At 48.6% G+C, this 18,744-nt stretch overlaps 1 protein-coding gene across 2 annotated transcripts in view; it reads right to left on the bottom strand.

The window, feature by feature from the left end:
• The window catches only part of LOC144106577 (uncharacterized), a 216,305-nt gene that overhangs the window by 152,438 nt on the left and 45,123 nt on the right, over window positions 1–18,744 (bottom strand). For both annotated transcript variants that reach the window (XM_077639422.1, XM_077639423.1), the window contains exons 20-28: window positions 17,995–18,189; window positions 15,896–16,021; window positions 14,448–14,683; window positions 12,900–13,081; window positions 11,510–11,772; window positions 9,150–9,280; window positions 7,464–7,752; window positions 4,599–4,713; window positions 450–666 (exon numbers count right to left, since the gene is read on the bottom strand). In XM_077639422.1, the coding sequence (XP_077495548.1) occupies window positions 450–666; window positions 4,599–4,713; window positions 7,464–7,752; window positions 9,150–9,280; window positions 11,510–11,772; window positions 12,900–13,081; window positions 14,448–14,683; window positions 15,896–16,021; window positions 17,995–18,189 (1,754 nt within the window). The remainder of the gene's footprint in view (window positions 1–449; window positions 667–4,598; window positions 4,714–7,463; window positions 7,753–9,149; window positions 9,281–11,509; window positions 11,773–12,899; window positions 13,082–14,447; window positions 14,684–15,895; window positions 16,022–17,994; window positions 18,190–18,744) is intronic.

Here is an 18,744-nt window from a genome sequence, read left to right as displayed (position 1 = left end):
TGCGCATGGTGTGCATAAAGTCGTGCACCTTCTGTATATAGTATTTTGATTTTTATGCCCGTATTATACGCACAGATACGTTACTTCTCGCGTGAGTCATGCACAAAACGCACCAAATGTGATTAAATTGTGCGCACGCCCTGCGGAAAAATGTAATTCTAGGAATCACCACAGACGATGCTTTACTAGACCTTTGCTGAACTACTGCGATTGGCGTGTTCGCAAGGATTCCTCGCGCGCTTTTCTGCTGTATCACATCTGCACAAACAAAATAATGTTAACAGTTTTCTTTTCCACTAACACGGTCTCCGAAGCTCGTACGCTCTCCGCACATTTTCAAAGCGGCTCTTATATTCTTTGGTACTGTTTGCCCCACAAGCATACGGCATCGAAGGGATCACACAGGCCGTCCGCACTCTGTTCGCACGACGGAAGCCACACGAACTCACCGCACTGGCAGTAGACGCGCATCTCGTAATCGGAGCAGGCTCCGTCGTCCTGGTCCTCCCGGAGGCAGCGCAGCCCGGTCTCGGCCGAGCAGAGCAGCGACTCGCCCGTCTCGTTCCACGCCACGTGGCCCCCCACGGTGCGGCACTCCACGCGCACCATGTTGTCCACGGGGCAGCGGTCCGCGTGCGCCAGCAGGATCTCGAAGTCGTTGCCGCGCTGCGCCGCCACCGACATCTTGTTCTGAGCTAACGTCAACTCTGCGTGGCTCGTTAATTGTGGCTATACGATGACGTCTTAACGGCAGGTCGATAAAGTCGCATTCGTTGCTGGGACAAGCAGCTTCAAATTCTTTCCACCTCGCTACATTCAACTTTAGAAGAACTTTTTCTTCGTCTAGATGGTGAAGAGGGTCACAGACGTGACGTGACCTCTTCAGATCGGAAATGGCATATCTTGAACGGTTATGTTGATAGTGTTGTGTGTGAACCGGTATCTGCGCATGTCCGGGTTTTTCCTTATACTTGCTGCGCTGTCAGCGAATGAAGTTAGATGCAGTTTAGCGCTAGTCCTGTGTGGTCCTTTCTTGTGTTCGTCTTGGCTGCGTTATAGTTATTTTGTTACATCCCTACATTGAAACTTGTACCGTCTGCACCGAAAAGGACTCCGTGATTTTTATTTGTTTTGAAGTATCCGATGCATTTGTAGCCTTGCCTCAGGGATGTGCGGCCAATCTGTCTGGACAGGTCTAAGTGCGTTTGCGAAAACGAGCAGTGACGGCGAGAACGTTATTTCATTTTTAATGCGATAGCACTAGGTTGCTGTCTCACAAAAAAATTTCCCGTCTCTCTGTCACGAAATTTCATCATTGCTCAAGATTGTCGTGACGTCATCAGCACTGCTAATTTTGAATATCTGAGGAGCGCCAAAATTTGGAAGTGAGCCCACCCTTAAAAATTCCAAAGGACCCCCAAAATTTTGGAAGCATATAGGCGCAGCCCAGAAAATGAATTAAGGTGCATTAGTGAGGACTAGTGGGTGGATTCATGGGGATTAGGGGGTCGGATTAGTATAATCCCCCGTGATATTTCAATGCAGAGTACTCCAACATTATGTAAGGCCATAACTCATGCATACCATATAAAGGAAATGTAACTAGTTCCAACAGGAATTTGGGAGGAAAAGTCGCAAGGAGCATCATTAGAGATCCAATGCAGGCACCATAACAGGCAATCTAAATGCTGTCGCATTTTCTTCCTTAAGTATGTGGTTAAGAAGGCCCCCAACCAAGCTTTTGATTTCTTTAGGTAGCAAGAGCTGCGTTTTCAGTTAATCTAGTCTCATTTTCATTAGAGTCCGGTAATCTGTATAGCGCAGGCCAACCTGAGTTTTTCGGCAGTGTTTTAAAGTTCGCACAGATGGACGCGGTATGAGTGAATGACAATGAGCCCGTTAAAGGCACACAGGCGAAACACTGAAATTGGCCTGCACTGATATGGCCACATCCTAGTGACAAAACTACTTTCAATGCAAACACAGCTAGCCAAAAAAGATCAGAAACGAGCTTTCATATGCTCGACAAGACAAAACTGTTTTCACAACCTTACTGCAATGACAAGCCCGGGAGTTCCGGACCAACACTTCTAGTTTTCACGGCTGCCACTACGACTTGCGTGGCGCTGAACACTGAAAGTCACTAAAGCTCCTGGACGGATAATAGCGCCAACTGCTCCCCTCCGCCTCCGCTGGGGTGTCTGCTGCAGCAGCAGACGGCTGAAGCGCTGTGGCAGGAAATGCTTGGAAAACTTTGTTCGACCTTTGCGGAGCGGTTTTTAAGGCGCAATTTTTGCTCTTCACTGAGTAAACAGCCTCGGGAATGACGTGTCGATATGAAAATAGCGGTTCTTTGAAGAGTAAAACTCTCGAATATTCAGAACGCGTACCGCATGCGAGCACTGCCATGAAGTGCGCGGAGAACATTGCGGCATTTTCCGTGTCTCGAGCATTCACTGAGTGCAAAGAGGGCTGTGGGCCCCTTTACGTCGAGTCCATTTGCACTTGGAGCATTCAAATCGCGCAGCCACGCCAAGGGCGACCGGCGCGCACGGAAATAAAAAGAACGAACTAAAACGCGTGGGAAACGCTCCCGCTGTCAATAAAACAAAAACGCGCAAGCGGAGCAGGCTGTGAGGAAGGAGCAAGTGTCGGAGTGAGCGCGGTGGTGGCAGCATCTAATGATGGCGTGGCTTTTGCAAGGATCGAGGGGCTCTGAAAATCACCGCGGCAATTCCGAATCTCCGGAACACCCCGACGAAACAGGCGATTTTAGCGCAGGAAGCCGGCCACACTTTCCGGCGAGGGAGAACAGTCAGCCATGATATTCACCATGTTAGCGCAGACTCTTATGGGACCAACTAGTTGTCTCAAAATCCGAGGTTTTTAACATCGCATTCAGCTACACGGTGTTCCCTACTGGCGGACACAGGTGAGGCTATTTGCTGAATGTCCGGGAAAGATGGGCATATGTGTCAAATGCGGCAGATGAGTGAAGCTAGGCGGCGGCACTCGTCTCTTGTTTGCCGCGGTCAGGGATTACTCCACGATGCACTCGGTGGCATCGCCAAACTCACGAGTATGCATCGATCGGAGTGGTATTGGAACAAAGAACTTCTCAACAGTGGATGCATCTGTTGCGGCCGAACAGAAGTACACAGGGCCACGAAGGTGGGAGTCCACTGAGGGCGCAAATTTGATGCAGTTTTCCTCAGAGCTTAGGAGGAGAAGCCGGAAGATGGCTTCCTGATGAGAGAGCTCCACGTCGTTCGATGACACCGTGGAGAAATCGAAAGGGGGCCAACGTCGACATTGGCGTCACCATTAATATTGTCGCAGAGTTTATTTATTTTTGTTTTCCAATCTTATGTCTTTTATCGACACCAGTATACAGCTTCATGTTCACTATGTGGAGTGAGTTATCATTCTTATCTCTCCTGAAGAGACAAAAAAATTTGATAAGGGTAAGAAAAACGTAATTTTTCACCACTTTTTAAGCAGATTTTGCAGATTCTTTATGCTCCTGCAACAATATTTGGCCTGCGGGCCCTTGTATGAGCCAGACGCTTCTATAACGGTTTGGTTTGGATTTATGGGGCTTAGAAATCGACTCAGGCTATGCGAGAAGCCGAAGTGTAGGGCTGCGGATAATTTTGACCACCTGGGATATTTTAGCGTGCACTGACATAGCACAGTACACGTGCCTCTAGCGTTTCGCCTCGATTGAAAAGCGACCGCCGCGGCCAGGATTCAACCCGCGTGTTTCGGGTCAGCAGCCGAGCGCCATAACCACTGAGCCACCGCGGCGGGTTGTTTCTGTAATTACAAGAAATGAAAACCAAGCATCGAAACTCAGTATTCGCAATTACAGTGTGATAAATGTCATTACGCTGGTACGAATAGGCGGTAAAAGCAGGGCGACATAACATGCCTTGTCTCTGTACTGTCGCCCTAAAATAATCCAGCCCAAAACAACTCATAGCGTCGGAAATGCCGTCATGTACTCTATGCTTTACAGTAGCCACCCACAACTTATTTGTGCAGTCTCTCGCTCTTGTTCAACGCAAAATTAATTTTCCAAACAGTTGCATGTGTATGAAGTATGTGCATGTGTGTAAACGGTTAACCGATAAGAGGTTCGAAAAACAGTGCGACGGTATATCTCTACATGGTCTCAAAACAAGTCGACAAAAGAGTTTATAGATAGCTGCCTGCTCAGACATCAGGTTCAGACTCGGAGGGTGTGCAGACAGTCGGCCTTCACATACGTATAAATGACTCGTGCACGATGTCTACCTAACAGTGACGGTACAACATACTGGCCATCAGCAATATATATAAATGCACACTTCCAGAGCAGCAGATGGCGTTGATATATGTCTACAGAATCTGGGTAGAGTGCCTACAGACTACTGAAAGACACTTTTCTCAAGTGAGGCTCATGTGCCACCAGTTAGTTCTCCCACATTGTCTCCTTTCAATGGTCAGACGTCGGGTAATAAACGATAAGCAGGCGGCACAAAACTGTTATTGGGATGGATTAAGCACAATGGGGTGGAAGACGAGAGTTATCCCGTGGTCGCAGGACCACTGCGTACCTGGAACTGTGGAGTGGACATGCTGTACCAGTCGGACCAGCCGCTCTGGTCACACGTCTTCAGCTCGATCGGACAAGGTCGGCCGATGCACTCAATTTTTCCCCTCTTGCAGAAACTGTGAAAATGCAAACAATAAATAAAGGTGATGGGAGAGAAACAGTAGTTCAGTCTCTGAGTCACAGTGACCTTTAGTTTAATTCATTTCGACATACTTAGTTAGAGTGCTTTCCTAACATGTTTTAGAATCCACTGTCCTCACTTAGCCTTGGCTGGAATTGATAACTGCAGAATTGATTGGTGACAATCATAGAATGACGAGCTAAACAGATAGGTTCCAGGTTTATACCGTCACTTTTCTTCACTCCACTGACTGCTGGAGGTGTTCTTGTACCGTGAAGTAGATTTTCCGACAGCTGCTACTATTTCCTCGCGCTTTTAAAATACAGAATATCAAGCAACGGCATACGCCTTGATTATTGTCACAAGTTTCTAAACCAGCATAGTCAGGAAATTGATGACAGAAAATACTGCTTTCTGGGAGATCCCTTTATGTTGCTCATACCTTTGTTCCATCTTTGTTAAGGACGCATAGAGTCGTACGAATTTCTCGGGCCGTTTGATACTGCCATAAGTTCGTGCTTACAGCAGCGCTGTCCAGATAGGAATGCTCCTTCTGCAAGACCTCATCTTGCCCTACGATAAAAAATAAGCTAACAGGATGCATATTGCAGTCAGAGCAACCTGAGCTGCGCAATCGGGGATATGGGACCTAGTGCGATCCTCCTTTTCGCAGCGTATAGGAATGTTCAAAGTGGAAATCTTACTGAAAAATTTAAAATATGTTCCAAAGAGTGAATCTTAGATCCTCTCGAACCAGCAGCCACACAGTCTTGATTCTAGCGAGCACCACTGAAATGGCGCCATATTTTCCAACGACTAGTGGGCAGGACTTCTAACGCTTACTTTACGCGTTCCTGTAGAGTACACTGAGGCCTGTTCACACCAAAATAAGCGTAGCGACCGATAGCTGATTGCTGCCATCGACGGCATGCTGTTTCTCGTCGACGTAATGCTCTGCTTGCTTTCCCTGAGGCAAGCTAATCATGCGGTTATTCTTCGTCAGAGCTCTTGTTTGGTCCGAAACACGCGTGATTATTAGAAAACCCGGTGGGCCCATAATTGGGAGAAGAACTGTGCAGAGATTGGGGGAGGTCCGGAGCAATCCCGGTTTTCGAATTTCCTGGCAGATGATCTTGGGAAGGCAATTTTCGAAATTGATTTGAGAACCCAACCAGGTCTCATTCTTTGCATATTTCGTCGAGGGGAGAACGAATTGTTCAGCGCGGGCGTGTCCGGGAGAGATGGAACGGGGAGGTCGAGGTAATGGGAGCGTGGTTAATTAAAACGGAGCCCCCAGGCCGTGGCGCAACGAGACACCGCTAGCATCTGGGATTTCCCGAGGTTATCGATTCAGGTACGCTTTCTCGTCTACGTTGCGCGTCTTGAGGCGCGCTCGTCTCCGGGATTCGCCATCAGCAGTCGCGTTCTGCGCGCGTTCCTCAAAAGCTCTCAAGCGTTAACCAGAACCCAGAGGAGAGATACCCTCGGAAGCGTTGCTGGCTAGACGCGCGTCGTGTTCGGGCAGGCCATGCCAAAGAACCGCGATTCTTTGGTATTCAGAAAAGTGCGATAACTTCAATCACCTTTAATGAACGTTCTGTTGAAGTCCTTTCCCAAAAACTGCTTCCCGACTTTCCATTGCGGCGTAGTGCTTCTGGCATCGATACAGAAAGAGGAGCTAACTCCACTTGATGAAGGAGGAGGTGTGGTGAGGTGGCTGGTCTCTGGGAAAGAGTAGGTGGGGCGGGGGGGTCTTCTTACATCGAGGCTCCATACAGATAACGCAGCCGCTTTCGCCAGGTGTCACTGCTGCTGCTGTTGCAGTCAACGGTACCGTAACAAAATGTGGCATGTATTTGGAGCTTTGGCTGGTGATCGAAATCCTTTGAGCGAAAAGTGGACTATATACAAGATGACAAAAGTTATATTTACTCCGTACGTGGTTAAAGCAGTGCAGATGAGAGTGCGTATACCCATAACAGCAACCTATGCTACTCACGACAGGGTCCTCGAGAGGTTGAGTGCCGTGTGCTGAATTTTATTTGAATTTTATTGTCCCCTCGCCGGGACAGCATTGTTTTTAGCGCTGCATGTCGTGCGAAACGCAACTCGAAACTTTTTAGGGTAAAAACTATCTAGCAAAGAGCCTGCAGTCACCTAAACTGCAATAGGGAGGCTGCCCAGGAAAAGACAGACCTTTCCCACGGCAGCAGGTTACAATGGAGCTGACTATGCAACCTCATCCAGGTCAAGCGCTATACGGTATCCATTATGACCATTGCTTTCCGAATGCATGTTTGGCAGATTTAATGTGCCGTTAATTACACCGTGGCGAACAATGATCTGTGGTATTAAAAAAAAGCGCGTCTATGTATGAAGTCGATTTGCTAGCCTCAAATATAAATTGGCTAACGACCGGTACGAACGGCTGATCTGGAATATGGCGGTTAACCGAGAGTATAGTGATAGCAAAACGCGACTTCATTTTCAGAACATCAGCTGGTGAACAATGGCATCTTCTTCGTCATTTAACGCAATATGGATAAGTGAGTGGGTGTTTAATTAGCTTCTTGTGCACCCCGCCGGGTGACACGAACATTTGTATGTGTCACCTGTATTTTCGTTACGAGGATCGATAAACCGATTATGTTAAGAATAAACTGCTATTGATTCATTGTTTAATTAATCGATTGATTGTTAGATTGATTGATCAAAAGACTGAGTGGCTGAACTGGGAGCACTTACCACGACTGGCAAGGGTTGGGCGTGGCCACCCTCTCGCCCTCCTTGTACAGCACCCCTCCGGTGCTGCAGCCGGTCTCGGGCGGCGCCTCGCACTCGGCGTACGGAACGCACCGGTGGTCGGTGGCGTTGCGGTGCACCTCCCCCGCGGGGCAGCGTGCGGGTGAGCAGCCCTCGAGGCACACCGGGGCAGCTTCGGGGCAGTTCTCCTCAGAGGCCGGGTGCAGGCAGTTGGGCGCTTCGCAGCCGCTCACGCAAGCCGAGTACTCGTCGCAGGTTGCGCACTGAACCGCTGCGATGAAATTTCTTATTTCCTTACCGCACTTCACCGATCCTTTCTGCTGTACGGGTCACATCGGTGCCTGCCCCTTTCGCTACACAGACACTCGCACACCTAACTGGATACCCTGGATACTAGGCCTGCGTCTATCGGGGCAAAAAGGGAAGAAGAGAAAAAACTGACTGCTATGCATTCTGCGGTTTCAAATGAACGGCGGTGTAGCCTAGCCTCCGGGATCCATGCAAAAAATTGTGTCGATGCACCGCAGCTTACTTCTGAACTAAGCGGGTAGTGACGATATTTTTATTTATTTATTTATTTGCGCGTTCTAGCTTATGAAAGGGTCCTTTTTGATTGAATGTAGCGTCTTCATCGTTACGATTTGATGATCTGTTGTTACATGCCAAGTTCATTTCGTCTTCAATGTCACCTTAAGGGAACAAAACAGGCATGTTTTCTGAGCTTTACCTGGCTTACATTAAGTAAATGTAGGCCTTTGTAGGACTGAGTGACAGGCGTTATTATCAACGGCTCCTTAAACAAGCTTCCATAAAAAGAAACGCGCGGCAACAGACACTCGAATATAGCATAATCGAAATTGTTCTTTCTTTGTGCATGCAGCCAACTGAGTACGCTTACTGAACGTGTGTGCTGTAAAAAAAAAATGTCACCGGGCTGACAGTCTGCTTTATTGCACGCATGACAGCAAGCGGTAAATTGAAAATTTATCTACTAAATGGGCGATAAATTTAGCAAAACTTCGGTGGGAGTTAGCTGGTGGGGCATGGCTCGTAACAGGAAGCGCTGCAAATTTAGCTGCGAGAAAACTGCGAAAACGTTTCGACACACGCCAAGGCTTAGAATTCGGTGCAGTCTGCACGTGTACACGTGTATGCATTTTATTACGTTTGTATCAATTCTTGTTCGTTAAGCGCACTCAGCGTTTTACTGTCGCTAGAGCCAAGAAGAAGGAACTGAGTTGTTAGCAGACCTTCACTGTTTCAGTTCTTTAAGCCGTAGGCAGTTCTGCAGCTCTTTCTATTGCATACACTTTGGGAGAAATAAAAAACTAATTTCTTGAATTTTTCCATCTTGCCTACATGCAGAACTCTTTCAGTGTGAAGGGTTTGAAATACCATTGGGCACCAACCCGTGGAAAGGGCACTGATAGTGGTGGAAAAAATGAGGGCTGCCTGAAACGAAGGACAGAGTGAACTGAGTGATATCCCGGGATACCAAAGTTGACTCCAAGGCAAGGGTAACGTAGCGTCGGGTAACAATAAGTCAGGTGGTTGATTACAATTACAAGAGGCAGCGATGATGGGAGGTGAAACCTCTCTGTTGATGACGATGAAGGTAAGGATTCAGGAGCGCAGCAGCACAAAAAGGAAGCGCTGACAACAACTCACGGCAGAGCTCCTGCGACCGCCAGAGTACGCGCACTCCTCTCTGGGCGCACTCGTGGGCGTAGGCGGACAGGGACGTACAGAGACACTCGCAGTCGCCGCCCGTGTCGCAGGAGCAGGTGTCCGACACGCACCTGCGGGCGTCAGGAAGACGGTCTAATTTCTGAGCTCACAGAGGCCGAAGCCTAGGCACGAAAAAGCGACGGCTGTTCTCGGAAGCAAAGTTGCGATCCTGATCGATAGAAAAGCTTCATACCAACTCACATCATGCAGATGCGCTGAACCAAGGTATAGATGAAAGTATTAACTTGGCGTATAAAGTAATAAGTTGACCTAAACAAGAGGAACACTCCCTCATTAATGCGTACGCCACAACGGGCCCTCATTTTCCCTTGCTGCCCTTGTCTGATCACTAACGTTGCTAAAGTGAGATCAGGCTTCGGAGCATGCTGCTGGTGCAGAAAACGCCGTTCCTTCAAACGCTTCGTTTCTGCCCGGCATGTGCCTGCTCCCCCTCCAGATGTTCCCTACAAGCTGCGCGCCACGTACAAGAGTTTCGACTCACGGAATTCAGAGACAGCGAGAAGCTCTCAGGGGTCTTCGCGCTGAAAACGTTTTCGCTGTCGTCACGTGCTCAGACACTCGGGAAAGGAGATACGCACTTTCACTTTGATATCGACCAGCGCGGTCGTGTGCACTATTTCCAAGAGGAAAATAGACCTTATCTCAACATGAGCGTGGCGACAGCAATGAGATGCCATTGCGTTCACTGCTGCTACACCGTGGGTGCAGAGGAGGGGCCAGAGTTCTGAAATCCTACCAATAAGGAAACTCCGACGAAATGTCCGGTCATAACCAACGGCACATTTCTGGACGCACGGTTATGGCACGGCGACGCCTATGACCTTAAAAGTAAGCTATTAGCGCCGCCCTTGCATTTATATATCTCTACTGCACTCATGCTTTCAGAAGCGCTGAGTAGTTCACCTGAACAAAGGAGGTAGCGTAACTTTCCGCTAGCATCCCATCTTTGACCGAATCAAGGCGACATATTTTGATCCATGCATTATCCGGGGACTTCCGCAAATGGCGTAATCAAAACGCTATAAGGAACAATAGCCTTGTTCTCGGCGCCCTCTGTGCCTGGCTGATAGGACGGTTTGAAAATGACATGCATTTTAGATCGTTTGCTCTTATTTTAATACAGGATATATTTTAGGACTGTTCTCTGAGGCTTCTTGTCGACTGGTTTCAAACAGGTAATTTTTATTAAACTGTCCGCACTGTTAGCCCGCCTTTGGAATATGAAGAGTGTACCAAGAAAAACACAACTGGTGCCACTGTCAAATGATGAGAGTATTTCGATCTTATCCCTATTAAATGACCATCTTCTTTCTGTCTTATTGCTATTAACTGGTGAAATTGCTCAAATTTTATCACTACCAAACTATTCAACTTGCATGTTCATAACTGGCAGTGTATGCCATTAAGCGGCTAACTAAGACATAGTTATAATGGGGAATGCAGCCCGCACAGTGACCACATAAAGACGCGCTGCGGGAGTGCGCAGCCCATTAGGTCTATTATCTGCGACTTTTCCTGTGATTTCGCTCGAATGAAAGGCATCCCTTGTATCCTTGGTTTTACCTTTCGTGCGTTCTTGCTTTTTTTAGCTTCGCACTTTTAAAGAATTGCCTTTTTTGTATAATATTGAATGTAATACTCCGATAATACCTATGTGCAGTTTTTGAGTGGTCTGATTGACGGCCGCTGCCAGTCAAGCCCTTTAAGGCTTTGGTAGGCCGGGCACTTGTATCTGTCGTCATTACGCGCAATAAAGTTTGTAAGGTAAAAAGCACTCACAATAAAACGCTTCAGGTCACTGCGGTAACCCGCACTGGAGGAATGCGAAAGCACTGACGCCTCCTCTTTTCTCTTTCCCTCTCTTTGCTTCACTTGTCCCTTCACGTCACATTTACTCGATTAGGCGCTGATGTAAATTCATCCAATTACCACGATTAATTGTCTTTCTTTATCAAATTCCATCCATTGCAGTTTGAGTTTTCAAACTTGGCACCACGCGTTTCCCTGGCTCCACCCACATTTTGGATATTTCTGGCTCTAATTAAGTGACTAATCAACTTATGGGCATAATTCTTGTTTCTACGTTAACGTCACATCATTCTCGTTCAATTGCAACCATTTGTTTGGCGCTACCTTTTCTAAGTTCCCCACTACTGCTGCGGACACGACCTTGTCGACATGGAGTTGTAAAGCTTTCGCCTCCTTAACAAAAGAGGCGCTACGTGTGAGCATGCAACGCAAGCCATGATGGTGCCTCATTTCCAGTGTACCGCCCTCACCGGTCGTAGTAGAGCTGCACGTCGACCTCGCTGTGGCACTCGCGGAAGGGCTGCTCCATGAGCGCCCCGCACCGAGCGGCGGCCCACTGGCGCCGCTCGGGCCGCAGCACGCATCCGTGGTGCGGCTCCTGCGCGGGCGCGCAGTACGGGTGGAGGCGCCAGGCGTCCACGAACTCCTCGGCCCTGGGCAGCGCGGGACCGCCCGACGGGGGCACCAACTCGTCCGTGCCGTCGCCGTTGAAGTTGCCGCAGAGGCCGCTCAGCTGCGCACGACGGCGAAAGGGACGGCAGCCACTTTTGTCACTCTCTCGTCACAGCCACTTTGAAATTAATGTGAAAGCTACCTATTATTAATTACCACTCACTAGGGAATGTTACATGACAGTTACTTGCCAAAGGTACTGCATGCAACGTTTATAAATTACTTCTGTTTATGGCGACCACCTACACCTGTGACAGCTCCAGCAAGCATTCCAGCTATCTAAATTTATCTCACCTCCAAAGAACAGGTTTAATAAAGAAATTTGGCCCGCTTTGCGTACTCAGAATCTGATGCTCAGCCAGCGCAAAGAGGAGCAGCGTTTTTCGATAAAAGTCATTTCAAAAGCAATTGATTACTTCTTCTCAAAAATTACTGCCGGCAAGGAACTCTGTTCATTGCCAAGCTACGAGACCAGAAAAGTCATTCATTGCGTTGAAAATCACTGGAGGCGCTAAAAAATTCAGTGATTTGATCGTAGTAATTTAATCCCTGGCATGCCTGGCACGGAGCGGGTTAGGTGAGAGAAGGAAGCGTATTTAACGAGCCATACAGCTGGAAAAGCAAGCTACTGCGCAAAGGTGTGGCGGAAACGGGGTTAAAACAGCGACAAACAGAAGAGAAGAACGCGCTAATTCGTAGCGAAGTACCTCGCCAGGCGCGCGATCACTATCGTCCTACAATTTCTGTGAACGCCGAAATCTGTCCTCAGGTCGCAATCGTTTTTCATTTCCTATATTTCCGTGAATAAACTCAATGCAGAGCTGGAGCACTGTTCTCGCTTTTTCAACCTTAGATTATTGTGTCTGATTCTGCTCGCCCTTTTCCTTGTACTGCTGCTCGAGCCAAACCGAAGTAAACGAAAATAATAACTATTACAGATTCATGATTTACCTCCCTCATTACTGCGATACTAATTAATGCGCAGCCTGTACGAACCCTCACAGGCATCTAATAGGGAGCTGTTCAGCAGACTATCGCAACATACGCCGGACTAGGTCCTGTAAACGCGCGGCAGGCTCACCTCCGTACTTGCAAAAGAAACGTCAGACGTAAGTCAACTGAGCCACATTCGGAATTAGTTCCGGAAGATCAGTGGAGTACAGCAGCCTGCCGCCAATTCGGACGCACCTTCCCGGCCCAGGTGGGTCCGGCGACCACGTAGACGCGGGTGTGCTTGTCCCAGTAGACGCCCAGGCTGCCGCGCACGTAGACGGCCACGAAGAGGCCCATCGTGCGCACGCTCAAGGCGCTCCCTTCGGCGACCGGTGGCACCGGGTGGCCCTCGGTGAGCACCAGGGGCTCCTCCGAGCCTGCACCAGGGGGTCGCACTACGGACCACTTCCCGACAGCAAGGTTCGCACAATCGGAGAAGGAAGCGGCACGAAAGTTGAGCTTAAGCCCACCTCGTACGATAACGACAACAACACGCGACAATGGCGACTGTAGTTACGGCAGGGACGCGCACCGGATTTAAATAAATAAAAGTGCAAGACTGAACATCAGCACAAACTGCATGGCCTCTACTGCGAACTGAATGCGGTTTGGTAAGGCGCATCACGCCCGACAGAGGTTGTGAAAATGTAGATAGTTCTCATTTATCCTATTGCAAGTATAGCATATCCTCGCTGGACTGCATAAACCGCATTACCTAACCTATTTATGAAACCACACTCAAGCTCTCAGCAACCGGAGACGGAGATGTGCTGTTGAAAGGTCAATCATTGAAAAGCCTCATCGAGCCTTTTAGCCACCACAGAAACTTCTACAGGCGCATTCCTTCATCTTAAGTTGAGAGAATGGTTCCGAATTTTGCTGTTTCTTCTTATGCGTCTAAACTGCGTTGGAAGTTTCATCGTCCTTAAATTCAGAAAAGAGACCAACTTTCTTATTTGGTTCCTGCAGATGATTAAAATATTCTCAACAAACCTTCCACTTTTCTTTCTTTCTGTTATAGAGGGCCTTTAATAATGATATTGTGGTAGTCCATAACTTTTCTCCTAAATTTTCATTGCCTAGCAACTGCAGGCGTGGGGCCGTTCATTATGGCCATTTGCTGTAGAAAATCTAAAAAGCGAGGTTGCTATCCCCTGAAACAAAAACGGGCGAAAGAATGAAGGACAAAAACCTCCTTCTAACAAGCGTCCCCATCCTCAGCTTTTTCGCCTCATTGATTTCTTTTCACAAAGCTTTGTTATCCGTAAGCAGGTGTTGGTCTGCAATGGCCGCTTTACTGTGAAAGTCAAAATTCTTATAATCCTTTTGTGGGGACCTCCACGAAGTCGAAATCCACGAAGCCCGCCCTTATCTACAGCTCTGGACCTACTCGCGATCGGGCGCAGGCAAGGCTAAAGTAACCTTGTTAGCATTAAACGATTTCGAGCATGCAGTCATTGCCTCAAAGAATTTGCCCCTCCGACGTCACCTAAGATCGCACACAGGTCATGTTAGCTGCAGACACCAATACCGATCGATCGATCGATCGATCGATCAATCAATCAATCAATCAATCAATCAATCAATCAATCAATCAATCGAAATTGAAGGTTGGGGCCCTCCTGTTGCAAGCCAACAGTGACAACGATGTGCTTCATTGCAGTTGTCTCAAGTATAGGAACTGCAATTGGCAGTTCCCTCCAAAGCAGCGCAGTAAGGTTAGAGCGGCTAGCAGCGTACTACCTGCGATGACTGTGACGGTCTTGGCGCACGACGACTTGCTTCCGCAGGGCACGTTCTGCACGACCACGCTGACCGTGTCGTTGCCCGAGAGGCGGCCCTTGGCGAGCACGTAGTCGCATGTTCCGCGGAAGTCGAACGCCAGCCCGTCAAAGGTGCGGACGTGCGAGTCTCCCCAGAGGGCGCACGTGCCGGCGCACTCGAACTGGGTGCACAGCCAGCGGCCGCGCTCGCACTTGCTGCAAGGAGAGAGAGAGAGAGAGCGGCCGGGGTGCAAAGTCGGCGTCGACTGTGCAACCAATGCGAATGCGATAAAGTTCACTCAGTGTAGCTTTAGACACAGGCATCGGTAGTATACATTCTGGGGCATTCGCTTCATTGATCAAGGGCAGACAAGCTGGTGCGTTGTGAACGTGGGCTCATCTTCAGCTCGATAAGGGAAGGATACATTATTGTGGTTGAATGAAGGGAATTCACCAAGCTCAACTATATGTAAGGCAGGGAGAAGTTCGCATGCAGTTTTCACCTCAACGACGGATCAAAACTCTGCAACTATGCAAGCTGCAGCGTTTTTAAGGACAGTATGCAAGGGTAGCGTCACGCGCAGATAACATTACCACTGTCGCATTACCCTTGTGATTTGAGGTTGCTGAACGTTTGCGGCAGTACACTGGGTATATATTTTAAGGACACGATGTTTAGGCTGTTCCTGCAGCGTCATCTATCGCTGACGGAAAGGGGAAATGCGTGAGCGAATTAGAATTGGTTGCAGGCAGAACACTCGTTTGAAAGTGGTATGCAGCTTCACGTCGCTCTTAAGCATCACAGGAGCCTTGTCGAATTAGCTGCGCTGCATATTCCTGTTGAACACATTGATAACGTCAGCTAATATCATCATGACGTTCGTCGACCAGCGTAAGATATGCACAGAGATCTGAGCCTATTTTCAGTAAACGTAAATACATACTTGCGCTTTGTTCACTGACCAATTTGCAATTTTGAAAAGCACCAAGTCCAAAGAAGAAAAAGGGGTATTCTCTTGTGTGGTGCTACTTGCCCTTCACATCTTGGCTGACACCATGAAATTTATTTGAAAAAAAAAACTTGGGTAACATTTTATCTTTTTTTACTGCTCCGTTAGTCACGTTGTAGGACGCAAAAAAAAAGTTGGATTATTGGAGCTTGTTTTTCAATCACAATCCTTATTTGCCTTGTGCTACCGTCATGTTTTGACGTTCGGGAGGCATTGAGCCCATTCAGCACCCGCAGGAGGTGAGACCATGAATACAGGCGCGGCGAAGGCAACGTAAAAGCCACTTGGCGTCGACAGCCATGCTTCTTATTAGCCTTCAGAGGTGTTCAGCTAGCGAATTTCCATCCGCTCCGAGCCGAGGCTCCCCGCGTCGCCGCCCGTGCGGTGTTTGTCGGCGCCAGCGCGCGCGTCTACGCACCACTGATTGCATTCGATGTCGATCTTGTCACCGTCGGCGTAGCTGCGTAGCCCGTGCTGACACGGACACTTGGCGGCTGGCACGCAGGACCCGGTCCTCTCGTCACGGACGAAGCCCGGGCGGCACCTGCGCGGGAGAATTGCGAGGGGCATTCTTGTCACGTAGTCTCGGCTGAACATCCCTCGACGTGCTGAAAAGGCCCACGGCGACACACGCTTGAGCGGATTTGTTTCGGCATTCTTTCGACGAGCGCCGGGACGTCGCCACTCCGACATTTCATCGAGTGCCGCCCCGGGAGCTTATCTGTGAGCAGTTAAGCATTGTGACAGCATTTAGCAACGGCTCCGATTCCTTGTTTCTTTTTCTATTTGTATCTAAAAGAGCAGGTCACTCAGGTTTCTTGCCTTTCTGTCACGAACAGCAGTTGCCGATAATCAGTGAGCAAAAGAATGAAAGAATCGTTACGAGACTCCGCCTTTACATCGCCTCATTTAACCCGCAACTAAGTCGTGGCAACTGACACTGTCAGTCAAGGGGCGAGATCACAAACCTGTGACTTCGCAATGAGATTGCGCGGTAAACAATCAGTCCACCAAGTATTGTTGGCGATATACACCCCGTGATCATGCAGTGTCCATTTTCCAACCATAACGAATATATGCTTTCTTTCTTTTTTTTTCAACGTGACCAGCTATTATATAGGGTGACCAGGGGTATTATGGTTTCTGGTCGCCAAAGTATTCTTTTTTACGGTATATTGCTCGTCATACGATTAAGCGGGAAGTGAAATAATATCATTCACTGTTCAAGGTTACCTTGTTTTTGAAACTATGCTAGAGCGTCTGATGGAGAAATGCTGACGCCCAATTTAAAAACACAACAACTAATAATGGGAATGTTTTGAACGGCAGCTTGCCAGAACATTTGATAGTGAGCTGCAATAACCAGTAGGGGACGTGAAAAGGTCAGCTAGTTGGATAAGATTCATCATCATCATCCTGACCACGCCCACTGCGGGGCAAAGGCCTCTCCCATGTCTCTTCAATTAGCCCTGTCCTTTGCCAGCTGCGCCCACCGTATGCCCGCTAACTTCTTTGGTTTGTATTCATAGAAGGTTGTGGCCAAGTACTGCACCAGGGTGGCCAAATCCTGCTCTGGTGAGAGAGTACGTTGTCAGTTCTGGTCACCGAGATCAGGCCGCACTCCAGGCCTGGTTAAGAAATTCCATCGGATCCCGGTAGAGAATTGCGCGGCACCGGGATTCGAGCCCCAGTCCTCTCGCACGCGAGGCGGATGCTCTACCTCTACGCCATGGCTGCCCTCTCTGTACTGGAAAACCTCTTTTAGATCAACGTAGACACCCGCACCTACAACTACATTGCCAACTTCCTCCGCGAAGGAAGAGAGCAAAAGAAAGACGACACAACACAAGCACTTCAGTCATGAAAACTACCGGCGGAGCTTAGGGAACATACATAGGAGTAATGCGACCATTCTGTTTCAATTTTATTGTAGTTCTATTACAATTTTATTCCAGTTATATTCTAATTTTATTTTGATTCTATTCCGACTTTATTTTAATTCCATTTTATTCATTTGGAGTTGAAGCAGTTGAAGGTGCTGTTACTGGTTTACATTTCGTATTTCCTGCCTTTGATGGCGTCACACCGTTTCCACCAATCGCGAGTTTTGTAACGCCGCCACGTTTTTGGAGACGGCAAATTTTGCCGTGGATGAGTCATCCGATGCTTTCGCATTAATAATCGCCATTCTTAGACTGCATTATTTTCGCGTCTGTCTTTACCAAGCAGATACATCGGCGAATTTCCCGTCAAGATCATGCCATAAGACTAAAGTTTGGATCGCGGTATTATGCAGCGATGGCAGTGAACGCATTTTTCATTACCGGCATTCCTTCGTGCCTGAAGATTGGCGGCGCATCACGCAGTGAATACCACTGAAACGCAGCAAGCAGACGAGCGTTATCTGTGCACTGTTCAGAGCGAGAGCTGCCACGAATAAAGTTGATTACTGCGCTACTGACGTTCGCGCCGCAGAGAATGCTATCGTCACTCAGTCAGAACCGACGGATCGCTCACTGGCATCCGGCCTGGCAGACGTCGACAGCGCAGCTTCCGGGCGCGGGAGGGCTGTGCAAGGTGGCGCATGTGGCGGGGCAGTTGGACTTGCACTCGGTGTACTCCTCGTTCGCTCCGCACTCGCCAGCCGAAGGCACCAGGATCACCTCGTCGGCACTGGCCGCTCGGCACTGCCACTGGCCCGCCAAGCACTCGCTGCACAACGAGACACATTGAGAGACTGCCAATGAAAGACTGGCGCAGCAATGCAAACGTTGCACTGCGCTGGTCGCATGGCATACCGCGGCAGTTTTCCTGTCCCACAGCCCGCGTCTTGCCGCTTGTAAGTTTTACGGAGTCAGCTGCTACGCCTGTCCAGAAAATTTCGTTGTAGTCGGCGCCATAAGATGACGCCATGTCACAAGAGGGTGATACTACTCATTATCATTAGTCGCAAGTGCGGTCGGTCACTTCAAAAATAGGTCGCATTAATGGCTTGAGTGGCCATTTAATACAGCTTGTTGTTGTAGCACTTGATTATGTAGGCAGCTGAATACCCGGACGCATTCTTTCGCAAAGACCTTGCACATACAGCTGACGCCGAAATTCGTGCCAACTGAAAGGAAGAGCCGTTGAACTTTTTTTTTTTCGTATAGTATGGTACGTTTTGTGGGGTAATATTCCTCAACAAATTTTCCCCAGTTCCCTTGGCTTCAGGCTATCGAAGACGTTGTCGTTGCAGTCGGTGTCGTCCCTCCCATCATTAAAGAT

Source organism: Amblyomma americanum, chromosome 10 (genome assembly GCF_052857255.1).
Source record: "Amblyomma americanum isolate KBUSLIRL-KWMA chromosome 10, ASM5285725v1, whole genome shotgun sequence".
NCBI lineage: Eukaryota > Metazoa > Arthropoda > Arachnida > Ixodida > Ixodidae > Amblyomma > Amblyomma americanum.
This window is presented reverse-complemented; position numbering and strand designations above follow the sequence as displayed.